The 25,648-nt window shown below is 35.4% G+C and overlaps 2 protein-coding genes across 4 annotated transcripts; one reads left to right on the top strand and one right to left on the bottom strand.

Moving 5' to 3' along the window:
- Positions 1-2,547: 2,547 nt before the first annotated feature.
- Positions 2,548-5,679, top strand: LOC147078646 (E3 ubiquitin-protein ligase RNF181-like). Its single transcript, XM_085960352.1, has 3 exons — positions 2,548-2,765; positions 3,258-3,432; positions 4,896-5,679. Exons 1-3 carry the CDS (start codon positions 2,641-2,643, stop codon positions 5,028-5,030), a joined length of 435 nt encoding a protein of 144 aa, XP_085816478.1. The 5' UTR covers positions 2,548-2,640; the 3' UTR covers positions 5,031-5,679.
- Positions 5,671-25,139, bottom strand: rump (heterogeneous nuclear ribonucleoprotein rumpelstiltskin). Of its 3 annotated transcripts, XR_015072197.1 has the most exons (13): positions 24,948-25,139; positions 22,917-23,114; positions 21,532-21,694; positions 20,375-20,462; positions 20,109-20,271; positions 17,915-18,061; positions 17,038-17,436; positions 16,267-16,405; positions 15,695-15,933; positions 14,785-14,920; positions 11,326-11,400; positions 6,331-6,464; positions 5,671-5,904 (listed from the first exon to the last, which is right to left on the bottom strand). XR_015072197.1 is itself a non-coding variant. In XM_085960334.1 (11 exons), exons 2-11 carry the CDS (start codon positions 23,088-23,090, stop codon positions 11,339-11,341), a joined length of 1,710 nt encoding a protein of 569 aa, XP_085816460.1. In that variant the 5' UTR covers positions 23,091-23,114; positions 24,948-25,139; the 3' UTR covers positions 9,693-11,338. The 3 variants fall into 3 exon arrangements, 2 of the variants coding, with proteins under 2 accessions (XP_085816460.1, XP_085816461.1); XM_085960334.1 differs by lacking the exons at positions 5,671-5,904; positions 6,331-6,464 and having other exon boundaries at positions 9,693-11,400; XM_085960335.1 differs by lacking the exons at positions 5,671-5,904; positions 6,331-6,464 and having other exon boundaries at positions 9,693-11,400; positions 20,109-20,268.
- Between the last annotated feature and the right edge of the window lie 509 nt (positions 25,140-25,648).

Below are 25,648 nucleotides of genomic sequence, written 5' to 3'. Positions count from 1 at the left end.
CGGGAAACAAATCCTATAGCGACGACATGTCTGCGGGAAGGAACTTTCGCTTCGCCCTGGAAGAGGCAAAAACTAGTTCTCATACCAAAGGGCAAAGGGACGCCACCTGGCCCATCTTCGTACCGACCACTCTGCATGCTCGATGGAGCCGGAAAGCTGCTAGAAAGACTAATCCTTCAGCGACTCCAGGTGTCATTGGAGGATGAAGACAAAGGACTGTCACACAACCAGCACGGTTTCCGTCCTCGTCGATCTACCATCGATGCAATAGCGAAGGTAGTAGCGACGATCCGACTTGCCTGGCAAGGAAGTGTCAAGGCAAGTAAGCACGTCGTGTTGATTGCACTGGACGTCAAGAACGCCTTCAACACGGCAAATTGGGAACAAACCCTCAACGCGCTTGTCGAAATCGGCGCACCAGTGCACATCGTCAGGCTCGTCGAGAGCTACTTCACGGAGCGAGTACTCGAGTACGAGTGCACGGGCAAGAAGTGCCAACGTAACGTTTCGGCGGGTGTTCCACAGGGCTCAGTCCTTGGGCCAGCTCTGTGGAATGTAATGTACGATGGCCTTCTTAAAATCCCCTTGCCCGAAGAAGCGACTCTGGTTGCCTTCGCCGATGACGTGGCCGTCCTCGTCACAGCTAAAACAACCCAGCTACTACGCTTTGCTGCAGAGGAGACTATAAGAAAAGTCAGAAGATGGCTTGACAGCAGAGGGCTCGAACTCGCTGTCCATAAAACAGAAGCCGTCTTTTTCACAAGGCGCAGAAAGCTGGCGCCGCCAAAACTTGAGGTCGACGGCTTCGAGGTGCCGTTCTCCAGATCATTACGGTACCTCGGAGTACAGATCGACGACAAGCTGCGATTTGCAGAGCACGCAGAAAAGGCGGCGTCCAAGGCAACGAGAATTGCAGAAGACCTTGCCAGGCTGATGCCCAACATCGGTGGACCAAAACAAAAGAGACGGAAACTCTACTCCGAAGTGGTTCACTCCGTCCTCCTATACGGTGCCCCAATATGGGCCGATGCCACGAAAATAGAGAGCACGAGGCTCATTCTGGCAAGGGTGCAAAGAAGAAGTGCACTCAGAGTCGCTTCGGCATACCGCACGGTGTCGGAGGACGCCATCCTCGTGTTGACTGCCACCCCGCCCATAGACCTGCTTGCCAAAGAAAGGCAAGCAGTGTACAACGGTCAAAAAAAAGTCGACGCTAAGGAGCTGACCATGCAAAAATGGAAAGAAAGGTGGGATGCCTCCACAAAGGGCAGGTGGACACATCAGCTCGTCGGAAACCTAAACGCGTGGTGCGAAAGGAAACACGGCGAGCTGAACTACCACCTGACCCAAATGCTCACTGGTCATGGATGCTTCTCCAACTACCTTCACAGGATAGGGAAAGAAGTGACCCGCGAATGCCATCACTGTGGAGGCCATGACGATAACCCTGCGCACACGCTGTTTGACTGCCCAGCTTGGGAGGAAGCCAGAAACACCCTGAAAGGGATTGTCAGCGAGGAAGCAATGTCGCTGACGAACATGGTTTCCTCAATGCTGGAAAGCACAGCTGCATGGTCAGCATGGGCAGAATTCGCATCGTGCGTCCTCAAGACCAAAGAAGAAGACGAAAGATCTCGGCGAGGAGAACAGGTAGAAGTGGCCTAACAAAAGGCAAGGACATAGCTGCCTCCCTGAAGTAATGCATAAAAGCGGATTCCGGGGGGGCAGCTGAGAAGAGGAGGGGGGTTTTAGTGGGTAAGAATCCCACACTACCATCAGTCAGTCGCCGCTGACTGCTGGTGGTGTCTTAAGAAGATTTCCCCCCACCGAAAAAAAAAAAAAAAAAAAAAAAGGTTAGGTTAAGTTGGGTTAGGTTAGGTTAAGTTATATTAGGTTAGATTACGTTAGAATAGGTTAGGTTAGGTTTAGTTCAAAAATGATACTTATACAATCTCATGACGGCATCTGCGCCACATTTACCAAAATTTATATCGATGAACCGAAAAAGATATACCTAGGTGGTGTTATTTGGTTGTAGATTAACATCAAATAATATATGAACGATAGCAGCACGAATATACACATATTTATATTACTGCGTTAAACATTAATTATATGGCACCTAAGCATCATTTTTGCGATTGCCTTCTAATAAATTGTATTGCTGCTACAATTATTAGTTTGACATTTGTGAATTTCTACCTTTTCTTTATATTAAGTCGTTATATTATTTGTCGGTGAAAACAATTTTACAAATGTGTGCAGTTGTGAAAATTGAGTGAATTTATATTTACAATGAGTGATTTATGATTTTTGTTTTGTGAAACAAACTATTTTATGTGATTTCATCTATTTATTTGTGAAATCATTTAATTTATGTCAAAACTACTTTCCAAATGAAAGTTCCTTTTCTTCATCGGTTTTTTGAGGTACCTAAATTTGTCTATGGTTTACAAGGAAAATAATTAACGTTGACATTGTCACATTTATATCAGGTTTGCCAACAATACTCTAATATACTTTGCTTTGGCCAGCACTGCCAACTGCATATATAATATTTTTTGACAGATTGAAAGTCATACTTTAGTCAAAATTGTTGGTTACAAAATATTCAAGTCTAGGTAGATTTTCAGCAGAGCCATGGTTGATTATTTCGATGAAATGAGCTGGACACCTTTGGGCGACGGAGAAGCACCAGATGGGTTACTACATTTCGCTCGATTGCTTCGAGACATGGGACTGGATGTTGTTGACGATTGGCCAAGGTGTAAATAGTATATTAGTCTATGGTGTAAATCAATAATTATTAATGGACAATTGAGTAATTTAAGTTGTTTCCTGGACAATTATTAATTTTTATTCTACTCGTCTATAAAATTTTTTATGTGAAGTAAAATTTGCTGAAAAGTTATCAATATTCGTTAAAAAAATAACATTGTGTCATGACCTAATTGAAATGGACAGTGATACCTGATAGGCCACCAAGTTTTGACGATTCTCAAATCTGTAAAAAAAATAAATAAAAACACCATTCAAATAAATACATTTAACGTATAATTGAAATTTAGTGTGTTGACATTCCTTCTGTTGCTGCTACTTATTCTTTTAAATAAAGAGTAATTTTATAGTACCCCTTATCGTCGTTGTAGTTAAGTTTTTGGTTTCAAAAGGCCTAATAGGACGATATGAAGAAATGTATTTTTACCGTTCTTTGTATATGTAATGATTATGAATGTTATAATAATTATTACTTACAGGCTGCCTCCACCCGCATCGAAGTTAGCTGTTACCAAATTAACATCTAAAGTCATCACAGTAGATGATCAGAACTGCCCCATTTGTCTTAAGACGCATGCCATCGGAGAAACAGTTAAAATAATGCCCTGTCAGCATGAATTTCATCCGGATTGTCTTTTTCCGTGGCTGGAAAAGGTGAGATTAATAATTTCCGTTTTGATCAAAACCAATTTTTGCTATGATACATCACTGGTTATCATCTCATATTGATAAGAAAGAATGAGTGATGAGAATAAAAAAGTGATGTGAAATTACATCATCCATATCTTTTGTCAAAAATGCAGCCTTCGTTAGATATGCGTATGTTTGCCAGTCAAGATTAGTCATTAGCACTCAAGTACCCGGTCTCTCACAAATGTGAAGATTACCGTATTACGTTCACACCCGGTTGTTTACTGCAAACTGTTATGTTGGCGCTAGGCATATCACTTGAGAATTTTTTTCTTTATAACATTGTTCAAGAGCATTTTTGATTCACTACATAAGTTGAATTTTCCTTATATTTACGACCTTCTCAAGTGGAGCCAGTAGGTACTTAGTAATTCTTAAACATGTTTTTTTATTGTTAGCATACATTCCACGATATATATTGTATGTAGATAGGTAATAAAAATTAGAGTTGACGTTTCAACACATTTGACAATAATTGTTATTTTATTGGGTTCATCATAAGTTGTCAAATGCAAAATGATTCATTTGTTTCTACAAATTTATTTTTAAAACTAGTGTTGGAATCAAGGCCTGAACAAAAACGAACCATAAATGTGAGTGAGTAAGCATTCGGCACTCTTATATCTCCGCACTATGCATTAATGTAAGATAGAATTTCTACGGCTTAATTAAATATTTTTTGGAAATGTCACCGGAAAATTTGGATTTGACTGATTACATTCATTTAAAAACTGCGAGCTTGTGTTGCTGAAATATATTGTTTTTGTGTTAAATATAAAGTTAGCAATTATTTTTAGTTATTTTAGTAGAACATAATGGTTAACTATGTGGTGTTTAAACTTGGTAGTGTTACTGAGAAGCAACACAATGGTTTAACGTTTCATAGTTTTTTACTGCCGGTAGGTGTATGTATGGACCTTGCACGCTGCGAATTTTATTGAAAAAATAAAATCAATTTACGTTTCAAGTGGTAAAAACGAATTCTGTTTCAATTCTGAGTATGTGACGATATTCCCAATATATGTCGTTGTGTGTTCAACATATTACATATTTTTAGTATGTTTCAAATAATTGTTTACGTTAGTAAAATCCCGTTAAAAGCGGGACATCCAAAGACGTCATTGGCAGCCATCCGGTTAAGTTGGTAATAATAAAATCGAGGTTCTACCGTGTTATACGCAAGAAACACGGCTTCATTTTGCCGAACATAGGCGCTCTCTATTATTATTTATATCATTACTCCGAGGTTGGAATGAATAAAAATAATGATTTTTTACGAAATCTATAAGCAAACCCGTTTGTGCGCATGAAGTTTGTGAGTTTACGCGATAACGCTAGGTGCCTGAGTGTTAATAATAAATATTTTAATCAAAGAGTTATACCTACAGCCTACAGCACGAAATTATTGAAATTTTATTATTTTTCAGACCAACTCATGTCCTCTTTGCAGACATGAACTTCCTACTGATAATCCAGATTATGAAAATTTTAAAAAGGAGAAAAAAAGAGCTAAGCAACGGGAGTTGGAAATAGAAGAATTACATAATTCAATGTTTTCATAACAATTATTATGTTTAATAGTATTAAATAACTCATTCTGTTGAAGATTACAAGAAAATTTTATTATATAATTACGAGCAGAAACTTGAAGTTTGAAGAAAATCATAGTTTGCATTTATGTGTAATATTATATAAGTTTATAATTTATTAAAAAAATAATGTGTTTTCAAACCTGATAAAAAAAATATTTTCATGGTGAATTCGTTTGGTATGTTTATTAATGTGTAATCAGCTGGTGTTTCTTAAAATATTGGTGTCGGTCAAAGAGCTTGGATGATAGTTCTAAGTCGTTAAGTTGAATTTTTTTGGAGAAAACATTCCATTACAACTTTTATCCTGAGAATACTAAAGTCAGAAGCAGTAAGGGAAGGCTAAAACACACGATTCTGTAAGTTGCTGTGTTCGTGCCATGTTCACACAGATACTAGGTTGGTTTTAGTATGCCAGATGTGCATTGCATTGTCCATTCAAAAATCGATATAGTATCTGCGTCAAGTCTTCAATATGGTGCAACTTGTAGCGCCGTGTGTCTTAACCCTAAGATAAAGTGTTGTTTATAAAAAATAAATGGGAATTGGGATTATGACATGTGTTTATTATGTTCGGTCGATAATGATTAATTGAAAAATAAAGGTTATTTTTGTAATATAATCTGGCTTTATTCTTGGTTATTCATTTTCACATTGTGTTTATATTCCACAACTAAATAGAGACCTGGTATAATAACTTAGATAACAGGGCCGATGGAAAATTTAGCATTTTACCATGATCTCAAAAATATTATAAAAATTTATTTAAAATAACTACTTATTTAATAGTGTATCACATTTTGTATCACAGGTTGTAGAATTTTTCGCACCACCCTCCAACCAACACCTGAAAAAATAAAAAAAATGAATTACACATTTTTTTTCAATGTTATATCTTGATGTAAATATATTTGTCAATTGTCTTGCAACTATACAATATTTGTTTACCATAAATTAAACTACGCAGCATTATTAAAATTATTATATATGTTACGCCGAATGTGCGAAATTGAATATTACATGAAATGGGCAAAATTTTGCCTAAATCATGAAAAATGCAAACCCGTTACCTTATTCATGAATTAGACAAAATATCTGGAGTGCGTGAAATCGGCAGTAACTTTAAAAGTAAGCTCGGTAGAATTGTAAAGTTCTTTAACAGAATCGGAGTGAGGGCCTGATCGGTGGATCCTCTTCCAGATAAGAGGCGATATGACAGCGGGTTGCAATTAAAGCCTTGGTAAATTAGTTTCATTGAATATCATATACTTACACGAGAACTTGCCAGTCACATGACTGCAATTGGTGAGCATGCAGGTAGCAATCCAATTTTATAATCTGCTCCTTTTCCCCCGTCCCCTCTTGAGATTGTATCCATCGCGGTATGTTTTAATTTTATTCAATTTTCTGCGGAAGACCAAAACTGTTACAAAACAAATAGTATAGACTGGGTAATTTTATTAAAAGAATAGGTCTAAGGCTAAGCAATAATTAATTTACTATTTTTGTAAGAATTAAATTATAAATTAAAAGTTACCATTAGAATAATGATATTATATGTAATGAAATACATAATTTTCATTCTTGATCAATATAAATTTTAAGTCTCGGCGTGGTGTGAATATCTGAGAAAAACTTTACAATTATTACGTATTAAAAACTGGTACATATAATAAAAGTATGACATCAATAAACACTTCAAAAGATGAGTGCTTGAAGAAGTTTTAAAAGACACCGATTCGCACGGACACTTTGAAATAAAGGAGACTCTTCTCTTTCACAGTAAGTTTGCAGCCATTGGTTTTCGTTTAAGATGATTTCCTCTGTTGACATTGTCCACCGTGATATGCTGTGCTGAAACTAAAATCATTGAAGGAATCCTGAGTTGATCTGCCCCTTTCGAACTATAAGACTGTATTATTGACTTGAATATCTAAGATTTGTGTCAGCAAGTACGAAATATTTGAGAACATTGCTTCAGCGATTCATAGGAGATTTGACAATTTACGCAAGAATTGCAAAAACTGTGCATATTTTCATCCTACTTGTGCAAAAGAAAGCGTATCCGATTCAGCGCTTGAGCAATACCTTCAGTCATCATAATTAACTTACAAGGATGCCAGTTTCCAAATTGTGAAAGAAACATAATTGTAAGAACTCTGGAGAACTCAATCTCGGTGTTTATACGTCTTCATAGAATTTTTAATAATTATGAGAACCGAAATTCAGAAATTAGACAACGATTAAACAGATTTCTGAAGTCCGGATTATATCCGTACGTGGACCGATATGAGCAGACAAATTCGAGGCTGGGCCGCACCTGCTGAAGTCCCTAGTGGAAAAAGAATATTTCAGAGCAAATTCAAATGAAACAGTAGACTTACCGAGAGACAAATAACGACCCCACGTTTGGTGACACATCACTCTCGCCTTGTACTAACCGAAAGTCTTCTGAAACTGAATATTCAAAGGGAGCCACGAGCGACGATTTAACATCTTCATACCAAACCCTCGATACAATGATGTTGACAACACTAAAAATTACATCCGGCAACGGTTGACAGTAAAAAATATTACATCCATTCCTCGCCAAATGAGATTTCATTTTTTCAGTCTAAGAGTTGATTGACCACAAAAAGGGTTAAAAATATTATAATTTATTAATTTTGGCAAAAGGCACTACCCTACATTAATTAATTGAGTTAGCATTTACTTGGTTGAATTTCATTTTACACGATGGATAATATAAATTATAATAAATTCTATGGGAAATTTAAGTCGATATCTAATTCGGTTGTAACACCATTATCAAGTCTACAAACATAAACGACTTGTCTACGCTTAAGTATGAAACTCACAGATTGAGACGGCATATCTCTCTCTCTCAAACTGGGGCTATTTAAAACAATCACTGCTGACCTTTTAATTACCACATTTAAATAACACGTTAATTATATCTATGCCCAAGTACTCCAAACTCGCCAGTCGCAGTGTTAGCAGTAAATGAGTTAAGACTAATACCTACTTACCTGGAAACCTTAATAATTTAAAACGTTTAATTTACTTACTTGCGGCCCATATAAAATACATATTGTCACCTCAATACTATAACTAGATAACTTGATTTTCACTGCTTTTGAGATAGCTATTGAATATCGTCTGTGTTCTGGCAGAACACACTAACTGGAGAATACTAGTTTTGAGTAATTTGACTTTGAAGTTGTTAAAATGTTTGAAATGGTCTATCATGTGAGTTTATTAAGTAATCGTAAAAAGGATGACTTTAAAATAAAGACTATTTATTTATTAAGAAGGTTTCCAGACGGTAAAGTTTGAAATAAGGAACATTTTGGTATAACTAACAAATATGTATTTTTTTCGAATTAGTGTCTTCTGCCAGAACAGTGACGATATGATTTTACATTTCTTTCTCTACAAAATGATAAAACTAGGTAAGTCAGAAGTTAATGGGAACTGAATTAATTTTGTGTTTGAAAATATTAGATAACTTTAAAACCATGAATGCATTAAAATAATATATCTACAATATTTTTTTATACAATTAATCATTCGCAAGCACAAATTTCCATTTTATTATAAATAATAATTATAGCCTAGATTCATGTTAATCGAGTAAAGTGTAAATTTCATTTTCCCAACAATGACCAAATTAGAGTTATCTAGTTGTAGTATTGAGGTGACGATAATAATGTTTCCATGCCATGGTGTTACAATTGAAATAACTATCGACTTCAAAAATATCATGTACATTTTAATATAATTTATTGATATCATTTTGTTATACTACATATTGTCTAAGAATATTATAGAATGGATTGATAGAAATTGGATAAGGAAATGACAAGGGAAGTAGTCTAATAAATGGAAATATTCACTATGCATATAAGTCCAAGTATTTTTTATATAATTTTCAAAATAAGGGTGAATATTTTTACTTTCAAGTATGAATGGAAATCTTCAGAAAGTACCTATGTGTGTACATATTTAATTTTTCAACAGCTGTTTGCGGTGGCAATTAAAGAATGAGTGTGAATATTATATTACTGTCAACATATAATTCGGGATACCCAGGAAGAATACAAATGTTTATTTTCAGTTGCAATATGTACACTTGCAAGATTTCTTACTTCGCAGCGACGACAAGGACACCAAATCTTCACAATTTCTTCAGTGTATCGGAATGTTTTAAAATAAATATACCCCGTTAGACACGAGACCAGATAGACAAAACGTCCGTTCCCTTGAATACATTTAATGACATCTCATGAATTTGCAGCAGATTTATAATGTATTTCAGTAGAATAAACTGCAGACGGAAATACACAAGATAACTAAGCCGTGGCATGTGAACTCTTCACGCCGATTCATATCAATGATTCCGGGAAAAATATAGCAATAACAGACTGACAAAAGAAAATTGGGGTGCAAACATTTTTATCTGATTTTTAATAACTTAGGAATTGTTAAGATGTCGATCATGTAAACTGTGATATGCTTTTATAACAATTTTATTAGAGATATTAAAATGAATTCATAATGAAGACTTTAGACATGTTTTTCTAAAGTCTTAAGTGCAAAAGTTAACAATTGGATATCATGTATTTTTTTATTTTTATGAAAATCAATGTATAGACAATGTTTAGTAGATCATAGATTCCTGACAATTGTATCAGAATTACTGGTGGACAATATACAGTCATGTAGAAGTCGAGAATTTCCTATTATTGTTTTTTGTTGAAATGGTCTGTTTGTATTCGTAAAATATTTCCACAAACGATGAATAAAGCTGCATACCAATGAAAACAGATACAATTAATGACACACGTCTTTAATCTGGATATCAGACGCTGGTAAAACCATCCATTAAAGATAGCTAACTATGCCATCATCTATCATCAGACAACAAACGACAGATGAACATAAAAAACATCCCATAGTAATCTTTGATGAGTTTGTTTGCACAATCTAACCTCACATTGTTATCAGTTGGTATGCACTGACAGCTACAACCGTCATTCTTTTAAAAGAAAGATAAAATATTGACAGTCATAGCTGTCACATCGATCAACAGGGTCGTAGCACCGGCAACAAAGAACAACAACTCTGAATCTGCTTCTTATATTTACTCTCGATTGCTCACCATGGACCCCCCGGCCTCTTTCCAGTTTAGGCGTAGTACATCTCGCATCATCGGATCCAACCGCCGTACCCTGCATCTTCCGAGACTCCTTCGGCTAGTGAGCCACAAATATGCCGGACATGACTCGCTTCAACAGAGTCAATCAATCGTTTCCAATAGATTTCATTTATTCGAATGTGACTATACAAATATTATATTTTCAGATGCTATGTCATTCAATAAATATTGATGGTATTCCGGAGCAATTAATTAATTTCCACAAATGTGTAAAAGACAAGTAGAGATCTAAATCTTTATTATATCAAGAAACGGCATTTTTTTCAGAGATTTTCATTGGATCACGATTCCACAAAAGATTAGCGGATTCCCGATTCTTCAACTCTGCCTCGAAAAAGTCATACAAGCAGAATCTATAGGCCGGACTGTTCCAGAATACCATATCTCTGTAATATGTCGGAGATTAATAAGAAAGACTATGACTATATTTCACAAACAGAAAGATTGGACAGGTGTCGTATGTTTACTATCCCCAAGACAGCATTCAAAAGAACCTAGATTTCAAGAAGTACCTAAAAGAATAGCGAACACCTTAATCCTTGGTGATTTAATAATAGACAAGGTTATTAAGACAGTTTATTTTAAAAAAAACTACTCACATACTGATGTATATTAATGTAAGATGTCAAAAACTTTGAGATAACAATTTGTTTTGTGAAACGAACATCAAAAAGCCAGGCAAGAGTAATCCTGGATCTATTTCAACGGAGCGGATCATCTATTAAGTTGTCAAGTCAGCCTACAATACCGAAACGAGTCAAATACATTTGATAATATATTCTCCAAACGACACCTTATTCATGACTACATAATATGCAATAAGAAGAGCAATCAGCAATCGAACAGATAAGCGTCAAGAGAGTCACTTCATAATAAGTAAATATAAATTCAAAATATTAATAATAAAAATGGAATCACTACAAAAATTAAGATATTGATCTGGAACGTAACTGCAACGTCGTGATGAGAATTAAATCGGCCCAATGATTGATTGAACGACAATAAACCTTATTTCACACAGTTATAATAAAAGTTGATATAAAATTCAACCTTGCCGTGGAGTTTAGCATTCGAAGTATCGCACGTCAATAGTTTTTCCGTCGACCCGGGTTCGGTCAAATAATTCTGTTCATTATTATTAAGGAAAAAATTGCAACATTATAATACCGTTATTAAACATAAATGTTACCAACTTTAAACGTGACATGTACTCATTAGCGAGCCGTTAACTGTGACCGTTGAAAATACAGTAACCAGTATGGACGCCAAATAATTAGTTCGCAATCCTAGTAAATAATTATTTTGCATCTGCAGTTAGTTACAGTATCTGGAACGGTTACGGCTCGCTAATGAGTACCCTACCCGGCCTAACACAACTAGGAATATCATGTTGAAAGCCGCTATTGTATTGAAAAAAATAAAAATCGATGTCGGGTCTGATTTGACATAAGACAGGAATAATAACAGGATATTGAGAACACATTGTTCCATTTCTCTTATTTGACAATCTTATATGTATAGGTAATAGTACAATTATTGAGTCAAGAGCTGCTGCTGCTACTAAGTCACTCGTATACAGTACACTTTCAGTAATCCGCCGCTTGATTATCTGACAACTACTATAATCCGCCGTTATTTTTACTAGTTGAAACAGTGTTGCCAACCGTACAATAATTATAGTATTTGTACTATAATTTTGGTCCGCGTACTATTTACGATATAAAACAGGTATAGGACGCCCAAAATACTATAATTTTGAATATCGGAAAAAATATGTAAAAATTACTAAAATTTCAATATTTCCGTTCGATAAATTGGTGCAAAGTACTATAATTTCGCAATATAAGATTTGGAGAACTTGGAAAAAAAATTGCTCGAAAAACGTCAATAAATCCCTTGACTTAGTTTAAAATGAAATTTCTTGAATTCTCCAGTAAGCATTTTTGGTGGCAAGAGGTACCTAAATAAAAAGGGGTCTCGGAGTTTCTCAAATTCTGTTATTTTTTTTCTGAGAAACAAAAAACCGGGTACATTTTCAATAGATGACAATGCGTAATATATGTTTTCCCCAAATACTATAATTTTGGTGGCTCTGTACTATAATTTCACTTTGAAAAGATGGCAACACTGAGTTGAAAGCACAATATCAAGCTCTATAATTCGCCGGTATTCGATTGTGAAATTCAGTAGTCCGCTACGTACGATTATACAACGCAGATGAGACGGGTTTATTTTGGAAACTTCTCATTCGTAAAACGTACATTCATTGCGAAAAAAGTAATGTACCAGGGAGGAAAGTGTTACCGAGGAACGCATCACAATTATGCCGTACTCCAATGCAACAGGGACACATAAAATGAAGCTTTAGGTCATAGGGAAAGCCAGGAATCCTAAGCCATTCAAGAATATCTGCCTCACTGAACAACTGGTTGTGTCAAGTGATTTACTGTTTAAGGGGGGACATGCTCGTCGAAGGTCAAAATTGAGTTTTTATTGTATTTTCAAACCATGATCTTGGACACTCCTTAAACGTTGTAGATAATCTATTTATATAATTTTGAAGCCTTATTATCCTTTATAGTTATTTTAAACATTTGATGACTGCATGAAGTATTTTTGTTACATAAAATAGTATTCTTTTAAACCTCTCGCTCTAATGTTTTAGAATATAGTCATATTTCGGTACATAACTGTGCAGTGATGTTAAGATTTTTTACATTTATTAATTTTTAAACGCATTTATAAAACCATTAGCATAATTTATTACGAGATAATTTTTGTAAAATATTCACGATAAAAAATTATATTGATAATCTCTGTGATCCCAAATTTGACAAGAATTAGGCATTTTATTATTCAAAAAATCGGCAAGATTAACACATTTGAAGATGATTCTAAAGATATTTATTATAAGCTATGTTTTTGACCATTCAAGTGTGATAAACATCTTATGAATAATGATTGCTTTATAATCATTATTGACCTAAGAATAAGGTAGTGTTTTTTTGAAATACGCCATTTCTTTTGTCATTCCCCAGTGGTTAAGCTACAACATATGGCCGTAGCCATAAATTGACAAACTATAATTGAAGTAGGGAGTAAAATGATATTGACGCGCGTGTTTGAACATGTACCGTTTTAAAAAAAATAAAAATAAATTCTGTTAGGTACATGTTCAAACACGCGTGTTAACATAATTTTACTCCCTACTTTAATTATAGTTTGTCATTTTATGGCTACGGCCGTATGTTGTAGCTTAACTACTAGGGAATGACAAAAGAAATGGCGTATTTCAAAAAAACACTACCTTATTCTTAGGTCAATAATTATTATAAAGCAATCATTATTCATAAGATTTTTATCACACTTGAATGGTCAAAAACATAGCTTATAATAAGTATCTTTAGAATCATCTTCAAATGTGTTTATCTTGCCGATTTTTTGAATAATAAAATGCCTAATTCTTGTCAAATTTGGGATCACAGAGATTATCAAAATATTTTTTTATCGTGAATATTTTACAAAAATTATCTCGTAATAAATTATACTAATGGTTTTATAAATGCTTTTAAAAATTAATAATTGTAAAAAATCTTAACACCACTGCACAGTTATGTACCGAAATATGACTATATTCTAAAACATTAGAGCGAGAGGTTTAAAAGAATACTATTTTATGTAACAAAAATACTTCATGCAGTCATCAAATGTTTAAAATAACTATAAAGGATAATAAGGCTTCAAAATTATATAAATAGATTATCTACAACGTTTAAGGAGTGTCCAGGATCATGGTTTGAAAATACAATAAAAACTCAATTTTGACCTTCGACGAGCATGTCCCCCCTTAATATATAGTTATGTAATAAACTTAGTTTGATTATAAATAAAACTGTAATTTGCTAGTATGTACAAATTTCTCAAAAAAACTATTTTTACGAAATACCTATTTTAATTTTTACCATATTTTGTACATCTGCACTATAATCGGCCGCTTTCACTAATTGGACACTTGCCTGGTTTTTGGGGTGGCGGATTACTGAGAGAGTACTGTACTATTTTTCAAGTGGATCATGATTGACTCATGACATCATGAATAATCAACTACGACATCCATTCAGTCAGCATTCTTCATAAACGATTTAAAGACAGAAGCGAATCCGACAGACACTCTCATGGACCAGAAGATGAGAAAGTGACAATTTCATTTACGGTGATTCAGCGTAGTTCCAGTGATGAAGAAGTAACTTGTAAGGTGAAGAGGAAAAATTTCGATCTTCGAAATTTTGGAGAAGGGGCAGGGGATTTTTTACATTTATGACTCAATTGAACTAATTCACACAATATAGACTTGTGATCACATTTAAGTGACTCATTTCGCATGAATAGTTGGAATATTTCTGCTTCATTAAATCCTGATGTATGTTGTCTTTGTGTAGTTTTCATTTAACAAAGCTGAAAATATAAATGTAACGATTTAGTTAATAAGGCAATGTGGTGAAAGGATACTGACGGCTTGCGAAGCGCCCCACTCGCTTTGGAAACGAATGACAGCTGTTTCATTGTCGATTTTCTCCGCAAATTTCACCTCCCCCGCTTCAGAAAACTTCTCACGCAAGAGTTGCCATGTCATGGAAGGCGGCAACTGTAGCCATAACACAAATTAAACTATATTTTTTGTAAAAAAAGAAAGTGGTTAACTGTAAATATAAGGGGTTTGGATTACAGATAAAATTACATGGTTCATCCGGTTCTGTGCCAAAGCGAACTAGTTCGCGGATATGGCCGGGTGTACAGCGCCGGCCATACAAAAAACGCAAACTTATTCGCCTGTCTTTGAAGACAGAATGCCAGTCTCAGGCGTTTGTTTTGAATAATTTAAAATTCGGAAGAATACTGGTCCAATAATGAGACATTTAGCATAATATGATTGGTAAGTGTTTATGATAAACTTTCAATATATTTAAAAAATAAATAAATAATAAGGTTTATTTTTGCTAAAAAATTCGCGGTCTGTCACCTGTCGCCATACAAAACCTTCTGGCACAGGTCTAGTCTTATAGCGTTCTTTATTGTCACTCTGTACATAATTATTGATTTGAAATGCCAGATGGCAACACTAAAATCATTCTATCGACTGAATAAATAACACTCACTGGAAAGTTGCAAACTTCAGCCAAATCGGATTTTACAAACTTTCTATCCTCAAGCCAATCCATCAATACTAATTCGATGCATAACCATGTACTAAAAATACATGGGTATTTCGATCTAGGACTTGGACGTCCCTCAAAAGTTTCACAGACAGGTAGCAATGAATAATCTCAAATATATTCATAAGACAACTCGAAAGAAGCCATAGATGCATTCATTTTGCAAATGAATATTGAATGAAGGATAATATGTATTATGAACTCACGTGTCGAATGATGACCATCTCCATGGACTTGACATGCCCATCGTTGGACTGATTGCCGCCACCTCTGTTGAGGAACGATTGCATGTGTGGCATGCGCACCGGAGAAAGATCCCTGTCCATGTTGCCCCCGCCGCCTCCCATCCCCATTCCGCCCTGCCTCGAGGGCGCGAAGTTGCCCCCTTGCCCGCCGCTTTGCATCCGACCAAAGTTGCCTCCCGAGTTTCCGTTGCCCACTAGACCTGGTTTTGATAAATTTTTATGCAATTACTTATACTGTCGTATTATTATTGCCTACAATGACAGCGTGGGTAACGTGTCGGCCTGTAATGTCGTGGGTCCCTGGTTTGGCCAAAAGTTATTTGTCAATGTGTGTTTGGACCCAATAGGTTGAGCAAGTGCGAAACATCTATTTCTCACAAAATATGTCGATAGAGCCTCCACTCCATGGAGGCTCATGATCTTCTTAGGACCGGATACAGATACGTTGGCTTATTTATGATTGTAGAAGATAGAAAATGTGTATGCACCATTCATAAACAAATATGTAAATATTAAATAGTCAATGGTCTTACCCGAAAGCGCGTTATTGTTGAATTGGGCGTTCTGCATTTGTCCATTATTGGTCATATCTTGCATATTGTTTCCGCTTTGACCCATCCCTAATCCACTGCCTCCCCCGAGAGCATTCAAATCATTTGCTGCTGCCAAACCCTTAAAGAAAATATTGAAAATTATGCTCAAATGTGAATGTCGATATCAAAATTGGAATTTCTTCTGGTTTAAAGTCGGTGACATAAATCCTTTACACCGCCGGTTGATTGCAATGTCAGCTATATTCATCAGCTGACAATTTTTATATTTCGGTCCAACTTTAAAGATGGTTTTTCATAAATTTATTAATATTTTATTTCACTATTCATTTTTTCTAACTGTTTACTAATATGTATTGTAACAATAAAATATTCTATATGCAGTCCTAAATGTGCTCGACGGTTTTAGCAATTATCTTACAATGGCGAAATATGGAGGTAACCTACTTTGATAACAAAGATGACTTGCTTTTATTTCCTCGATATTTCATGGCAAATGTGTTATATTTTATTTGACATTATTTAAAAATCTTGAACAACTAAACAGGAATACAAAAAAAATATGTAGATATTATATTATATCCATTTAATTCATCTCATCAAAACATGAGTGTAAAATATAAACAAATACCTACCCGTGCGTGATGTAAGTTTGATTAAAAAAAATAAATAAAACTTTGTAACATACAAAGCAATACTTCCGAGATGCAGGCTGTAAGTAAAAATATCATAAAGGAACTTCTGTGGAATCACCTGCTGTATCAATTGAGTCTGAAGTGTGCCCAATCCAGTAAGTCCCAAGGCCTGAAGACTTAACCCGTTGGTGACTCCCATTCCTCCATTGGCACCGAACGGGTTCGGGTTTAAGCTGGTCAGACCCAAGCCCGCTGCTGGAACTGCCCCTAGGATGCCGCTGCCCATTCCCGGGTGCACTTGAACTTGCTGGTTGACCACCCCCACAGAGTTGCCGCCCATTGGCTGGGGAACGCTCCTGGCTACATCTCTCAGAGGCTCTCCGTTCGGCCCCAGACCTACTCCAATGCCTTTCAAGCCTTCGGGCAGGATGGTTTCCGGTTTCTCTGAAACGTCTCGGTCCATCCTGACGATTAGCTTGCGTTCGAACAGTACTTGTTTGTCAAACATTGATATTGCCTGAAATAAGAGAACATTTGAATGAACAGAAATACCATGGTTTCTCTATTTCTTATTAGGAAAAATAATGAGTCACTACTTTATTTTGATTGTAGTAGAAAAACACAAAACACAAACGAAGGGTTATAGAGCATATTTTTGCTACATTTTTTGTGGAACCTTGTAGTTTTTTTCAAATTTTTTTAAGGTAGACAATAGTTCTAGAATGACGAATTATAGACAGGAACACTTACAACAATTATCAGAATCTTTTTAGTGATAAATGCTTTTTTCTTTTATACTTATATGTATATCGGAATGAATCTAGAGCTTTTCGTACGGTTTATGAGGACACCGAGAGTGAGAATTTGTCTCACTGGAGAGTGACGGTGATGCAGTCGGCCATGGACATGAATGGTCTGTAGCGCAAGCTTGAGTACGCGTTAGCAATGGGTGGATGGGACAAAGAGCTGCAGAAAAAGTTGGTGAAATATTTTACCTGCACTGCTTCAACCGGGTGATCGTACCGGATAATGGCGAATCCTTTGCTGTTTCCTTCAGCATCCGTGCTCAGCTCGATGTTACGTACTTTTCCAGCCAATTTAAATACTTCCTTCAGCTTTGCTTTATCAACTTTGTAGTCCAACTGTAAGTATTAAAGCAGATTAAAAAAAACAACAAGAAGGCAACCTGTGACTCACGGTTTCAGAAACAGACTCATTTTATCACTAAGCCACAGCAAGCGCCCGTTTTAGGGAAAACACAATGGAATATCAAGTGCAATACCATACCGCTGAGGAGAACTCTTTTGACAATGTTTTTTTGCATTCTGTTACAATACAGTCTGGGGTGGACCATGGCCACCTCAAGCAGACTACTTCGCTTTTCTTATTCAGTCGATCACTTCCAGTGCTCGCAAGTTTCTTTGTAAGTCATCAACCCACCAAAGTCATAGTTTTCCTGCACTCGTTTTCCTTCTGGACGATCATACATGAGGCATTTTGTTGGTGCTGCACCGCGATTTCCTAACTATCGACTCGTGTGGCACCAGACGACATGACGTAATTGTGACGTCAGCCAATACACGCTCGAGGCATGCCGCCCAGCGCGCAGTGCTCACCGTAGATATTATTACGATGAAATACCTATATGTGTATGGTGACAATGAATAGCGCCGCTGTCTGAGTAGCGTTATTTTCTCGAGTGCTATTATCACTCCGGTAGTACGTCACAATGATGTCATATGACGTCATGTCGACCGGGAAGCTTGCACTCGCAAGTTCTAACATAGGGCCGCTGGTCCACCCCTATATGTCACAGATGTCGGGAATTTAGGAGGGTTCGGCATGTCAGGCAATATTGTACTTACATCGGCGATATTATGTATAGGCATTTCAGAAAAACCAACTAAACTAAAATTTCTCTAAGGGTATTTATTAACTGTCAATTCTTGGTGAAAAGGCCATTTAATTATTGTCCATATCTTCAATAAATTGTTTTACTTTTAAAAGTTAGGATAATTTTATATTTTGTACCTATGATGTCCCATTGAAGCGGATAAAACTGATCCTGATATAAATATAAGAATACAGTAGAACCTCGTTAATAAGAACACGGATAATTCGAAATTTTCGCGAAAAAAAAGACCCTTGAACATTATTTTTATATAAAACCAACACCTTTAATTCGAAATTATTTCAGAGTCCTGGCATATAAAAATATTCAATAAATAGTAATAAAGTACTACTATTTCATGAGCCAGTCATTGAAAATTCTGACAGACTTGTCGTAAAACATCATAAATTACTTATTTTAAGAAGGTAATAAAAATAATCCGGACATTTTATGAAACATTAACACACACGGAACCGGAAATTTGGTAGGCACATCTATGATCGTAAACAATATTGATGAAAATCAAAATTTTTTTTAAAATTTTAATATTTTCTTCCCATACTTACATTTCATAATTCATAATTCGAACTTTTTTTCAATTTTCAGTCCCGTGGATTTTGTATTAACGAGGTTTTACTGTATGTAGAATGAGTACCACATACAGTAAAACCTTGTTAATATGAATTCCACTGGACCGAAAATCGAAAAAAAATTCGAATTACGAATTATGAAATGTATGGGGGAAAAATATAAAAATTTTAATTTTTTTTTTGATTTTCATCAATATTGTTTACGATCATAGATGTGCCTACCAAATTTCTGGTGTGTGCTGATGGGTCATAAAATGTTAGGATTATTTTTATTACCTTCTTAAAATAAGTAATTTATGATGTTTTACGAAAAGCCTGTCACAATAAATTCATTGACTGGCTCATGAAATAGTGTACTTTATTACGATTTATTGAATATTTTTATATGCCAGGACTCTGAAATAATTTCGAGTATGGTTTTATATGAAAATAATGTTCAAAGGACTTTTTTTTCGCGAAAATTTCGAATTATCCATGTTCTTGTTAACGAGATTCTACTGTATTGTGTTTTGTTTAAACTAATAAACCAACATTATTTATATGAAATATTTGGAGTAAAAAAACTTTTTGCAAAGAAAGTTATTATAACAAATTTTTCTTTTTCAGTTTAGTGATGCTGGTTTTTATTCTAACGCGTACTAGAATTAAAAAAAAAAATAGTTACTCATGACTGTACGTGGATAGTTAAAACTGTTATTGAATGCTTACATTGGCTACAAAGAGGCGGTTGAAGAGGGGGCCAGTGACACCGATGGAGTCAAGGAATTGTGCGCTCAGTCCGTAACTGTTGAATCTTTCGGTGGGCATATTACCAATGTTCTGATTCCCGGCTCCCATTGGACGATTCCAGCTATCGTTTCCTCGCGATCTGCTGCAATTAGTTATAGTATCATATGAATGCACAACATTATGAGAGATAAGGATATCATTAGGCATATAAGTCGTTGAAGGATCATTTCATTGCAAATAATAACCTGTTGTCCATTTTTCCTCCGTCTCTGTCATCCTTGTCTGCTCTTCCTCCTTTGCTGATGATGTGACCGTATTTGTCTCTTTCATTCACTGAAAGTAAAGCAGTACAATATGTAAAAAAATAGAATTGTCTATGTTATAAATGTGTGGGGTGGGTATGCAATGTTTTGTGATTATGCTAACAAATGGTTTAGTATAGTTCGTGACATGAACCCTGAAGGCAAGGGTGCGGAAGGCAATCGATGCCTTCGAAATATGTACTTACAGAGACTCGAGATAAAGGAACGACTTTCTATTTTAATCGACTATACATTTTTGGAGATTTTGGTTAGCTTACAGGGAGGACGAAGCAGAGAAAGAGCATCGGCGAGCTGGAGTCTTCATTCTGCTTTGGGAGAAACAGAGGACCGTGAGGGGTGAAGAGTCACTCAGAAGATGACTCCATTCAGGTTAGTCTCAATCCTCAATTATGAGGGAACGACTGAGAAGAGAGGTTCATCAACAGTTTTTACATAATGTACAGAGGTATCTTGGTTTGGACTAGGTACAATAAATATGAACACATTTGTGAATAAAATTTAGTTTAGAAAAATATACAAGAAAAGCAATCAGAGTGAAGAAAAGATACCCACCCGATTGGAAAATTTATATAAATGTTACTGTTTTTACCATTGATTTACCATATAGGACAGGTTTTTTGCTAAATTCAAATAAAATTTGATGCATATATACTTTCCGACAGTTTGTACAGCGTTTGGGGCTGTTCACTGGTCAGTATTTATTGGTGTTAAACAGTAGTTGTAGCCAATGAGGTGTCAACTGACAATTTTCAGTCAATGAGATTTTATTTCGCTATGATACATGTGAGCCCAAACTGAAGGTGGGTAATATGCAATTTTTATTTCTAAGGGAATTCCTAAGAAAAAAATCAAGAATCATTGGTTTTATTTCCATTCCTGAGTACTGAGAACGATAACCTTCGGCCCATTCTCAGACAAGAATAATGCTTCTAAAATATCAATTACGCTCTCCCCACTTTTCATATCCAGAAGGGTGACACGGAGAAATGAAGTAATTTTATCATCACTATTATAATACTAATCCGCTGAAGCTATTGTGAATAACTTAAATTGAAATCCTACTGACGATATCGCCTTACCAAAATCTTCTTTGATGACCAGTTTCCTGCCCTGTAGCGGATATCTGTGCATTACTTCCATGGCTCTTTTAACCGAATCTGCATTTTTGAATCCTACCACTCCACACCCTCGCGGTTTGTCATTGTCATCGTTAAAAAGGTCAACATAGGTAACGTCGCCAACCTACAAAAAAAATATTCAGTACTAATATTATAATAAGGCCCAGGTCGCTCCGACTGAAAGGTCAGCAAAACCTTTTTACTATTTATCATACCTAATGGCGGTTTCAGTACATATGTAATATTAATTTAATTAAAAAAGATTTAATAAAATCTATAGCATTCAGTAAAATTCTAGTTTCATGAACTTTCTTAGGTTCATCACCTCCTTTTCAAAGAAACTTCATCTTTTCTGTTTATAGTGTAGTTTTGGGATTTGAAAAAGCGAGTTTGGAAATCAAAGAACTTGATGTTGTGTTACCAATTTGTCTATATTAGACTCGATATTCCTTTTGCTCACTTGCTCCTCAACGCCAACCTATCCTACCTGGCAGTAGCGAAGGGTGAAGGTAGGCTGTTACGATCCACCATTAATAGTGCACATTAAACTTTGTTAGTCATACGTATTTGTGTTTATTGACAACAGTTTACATATGGTGCTGGTTAGTTTTTAAAAATCAATTAAACCCTGGATAAATCAAACCATATTAGTTTTGGTATATTTTGGGCGATCAAAATTGTACACACTTTTTCATTTAGACTTTGTTATAGTTAGATTAAGAATACATATTACACATATTGTTGGTTCATTTTTTTAAATTCATTAAACCCTACCTAAACTCAACTATAATAGATAAAAAATATTATTCTATCTATAAAATATCCAGACTTATGTATGTATGATTTAATTGCATAATTTTAAATTTTTTATACATAGACGAGTATTGTTGGACTATTACACAATCTGTAAATAATTGTAGTCTTATTTCAATGAAAAAAGTTTAATGTGCACTATTTATGGCGGATCGTAACAGCTTACCTCCACCCTTCGCCACTGGTAAAGGTAAATCATTCTACAGTGGCACCATAGGCAATTCGCGCGTGTATTGAATTGCTTGCGACAATGCCTGTTTCAATGCTAGCGAACAATACCACTACAACTGCAAGCCGCATTTGCCGTACCCATGGTGCCTCTGTAAAACGATTTACCTATACCTGGAGCCAACAACTCGACCATTAGCTACCACTGATGCAAATGCAATTTTTAGAAAACATTATAATTTACTGATATTTTAGAAAACTTAAATCGCATAAAACATTATCTCCCACTCCAGAGAGAGCATGAGCATGTCAGAGTTGATAACAGAATTAAAGGAAGTACTTATAGAGTACAAGATAACACTCACATGATGCCTAAATAAGTCCTTGACATCAGTCCATTTGTATTCGTACGGAATGTTGGATACGTAAACTCGGAATTGTTTTTTGTCAGGTGTTCGATCACGGGGGTTGACATCGGAGAAACGAGACGGCCTGTCACCCCGCCTGCTTTTGTCGCGGTCTCTTTGTTCAGCATCCATTCTTATAAGATAATCTTATCTCTCCTGCACAGATTAGGTTAAAATAAACAAATATAGCATGCATTTATATTGAAATAGAAAATAACACACTTTTAGGGGAAGAGTGCCGGCGTTATGCGACGGTGGATATGCCTAGTTCAAAATGTCGACTAATCACAGCTTCACTTACAAATCGATTAGGTCATGCGACAAATGTCCCAATCGTCGCAACGTTCAAAGAGGATATATATTCTATTAAATATTGTTACTGTCGTACTTCCACATAGTAACTTAGATCCGTTGGCTTTTTTCACTTTCATAAAATTGTTTTTGCGTATTAGTATAACACAAAATGGCATTTTCTAAGTTTCTCGGACTTTGCATTGGCTCAGTGCCATATTACCAGCTGAAAGACGGAATGTAACTGATAGTTAGTTCTATAGAGCCACACAAACTGAAATACTAAACAATCTCTCCTAGCAAAGCAAAACGAGCTACCTGCTTGCTCTTCTGTTACATATTATGAAAAATAAATGAAAGCATTCTTTTTTGATAGCGCTGCAGTCCAAAGGTGATTATTAAGATCTCTAAAGGGGCTCGTAAACGAGGAACTTTTGACGGCAATATGATATGGGAATTGTGTTGCTGTTAATAGTTCCCCAAAACACGAAAATAGTAGTCTACGTTGCCAAAACTTTACATCTATTGCCTTTGCTTTCTGGCAGGATGTTTAATAGATATATCAAATATCAAACGCAATCGAAAATACGGCAATAATTGCTAGATGAATCTATTTCATTCTCGCTCTGCTCCATATGTGCGTCTCTATTTGACCTCACCCTAGCAACAATAAAAACATTAGTGACAGCCGATTCAACAATACATTGTTATAATTTTTCGCCGTGTATACTATATAATGATCCTAATATGAAAAGGCCAATTATCGAAGCTGCACAAACAATCAAATTTCACTAAATGTCAAATTTTGAGATTCTTTTTAAGTTTTTAAATAAAAAATTATCAATAATTAATTCCTTGTTCACTTATTGTTTAAGTAGGATGCGATCCAAATCCTTCTTTCATTTTGGATTTGCTTATGTGATTTTTTATAATATGGTTCAGAAATTTCATTGTCAGCCGTTGTTGCTTTATCTCTAGTCACGTGTACGCACAAAATACATCGGCCTCATTTACCCGACACTGACGTCAGGTCATACATTGCCCAGCAACTGGGCAATAGTTGCACCATTTTTTTGGCAATTGTATCGGCAATCTGCAATTTTTGATGCTCGTTTACGGGCCCCTTAAGAGCTTTTAGCTTTAAGATGTTGCTTTGAAGAGAAACTTTGGTACAAATCGGTTATGGGGAAGCCAGCGGCAAACACATTTTGAAAATAGCCGATATACTGGATTATTTGTTAGGTTGGGTTAGTTTAGGTAACATTAAGTTAGGTTTTAATTCTTGAATTCTGCCAAAATCGCCTATCCACCACAGAAGGTGGATTATTTTCCGCATTTAATAAATTGTCAGTATGTCTCGTAAATTCCGTGACTAGATGTAACTATTACACTCTACCTTAATTCAGGCAGTCATCATAAAATGTATTGGTGGTACACCGGTTGATCGCGATCAACTTGTGGTGGTCTGAAATATAGAATAAGAAACCCTATTGTTTGGCTTGTAGAATGGAATGAACAATGTTCTTTTTACCACAAATTGCCTACGGAATTTTAGTAAAACTGTACTGCATAATATTGTAGGAATCATACAAATGAAATACATGAAGATATTAGGTATTTATAATTAATATAAGAAGACTTTTATAATCTAAACATGCTAGTTGGTGGATATTGCAGAATTGTGTACTGTATACATACCAAAAACGTTGGTTCGTTTCGTCCTAATGATAAAATAGTATAGTAAACCGGGTGGTAAGCTATATTTTTTCCGTAAAACTTCAATTCAACAGTTTTAAAAACCAATATTAAAATGCCGCTAATAATAAAAAAGAACTTAAATACAATGCTAAAACGATAATCAGGGAGTCCATAGACTTTATAGATAAGACTGCATAAATGAGGGAGCCGAAGACCATAGACCATAGAGTATATTAGTCTATGGACGCTGCAATCATAGATTATATACCTACGACTGCGGTCCAAGAAATTATATATATTATATAATATATATATATATATTATAATATTTCGACAAAAATATATCTAGGTAATATGCGTTGTCTTCTGGTTTTTAGTTTCTAACAAAAAAATTACGACAATTTATGAAATTCCGAACTACTTTTTAACCTCTTCTGGCCAAAAACTTTACTTGTTTAAATTGAGATATTCCAGTTTCAAATCAATGTCCCTATCTACCTAGAGGGCTTTTTTATCGCTTTCAGTTAGCGAAATTATCATATTCTACGAAAATATAGTAGGTAGGAGTACCTATCTACTTAGTGACAATATTATAGCCAGGGCTTTTTTTTAAAAAAAAAGGTGCCGGAACTCACTTCATGTCAAGCTTTTTACTAAATAAAATTATATTCAAATGTCACTTAAATGAAATTTAAAGGAGC

Source organism: Rhyacophila brunnea, unplaced genomic scaffold, assembly GCF_057557595.1.
Source record: "Rhyacophila brunnea isolate RB1 unplaced genomic scaffold, BYU_Rbru_1.0 scaffold_11, whole genome shotgun sequence".
In the NCBI taxonomy this organism is placed as follows: domain Eukaryota; kingdom Metazoa; phylum Arthropoda; class Insecta; order Trichoptera; family Rhyacophilidae; genus Rhyacophila; species Rhyacophila brunnea.
This window is presented reverse-complemented; position numbering and strand designations above follow the sequence as displayed.

Coding starts and splice junctions, on each gene's coding strand:
- rump (XM_085960334.1), bottom strand. CDS start 23,090: ATGGATGCTGAACAAAGAGACCGCGACAAAAGCAGGCGGGGTGACAGG. Junction 21,695..22,916: donor AGGACTTATTTAGGCATCAT/GTGAGTGTTATC, acceptor TTTTTTTTGTAG/GTTGGCGACGTTACCTATGT. Junction 14,921..15,694: donor AGATGGTCATCATTCGACAC/GTGAGTTCATAA, acceptor TTATGGCTACAG/TTGCCGCCTTCCATGACATG.
- LOC147078646 (XM_085960352.1), top strand. CDS start 2,641: ATGGTTGATTATTTCGATGAAATGAGCTGGACACCTTTGGGCGACGGA. Junction 2,766..3,257: donor GTTGTTGACGATTGGCCAAG/GTGTAAATAGTA, acceptor TATTACTTACAG/GCTGCCTCCACCCGCATCGA. Junction 3,433..4,895: donor TTTTTCCGTGGCTGGAAAAG/GTGAGATTAATA, acceptor ATTATTTTTCAG/ACCAACTCATGTCCTCTTTG.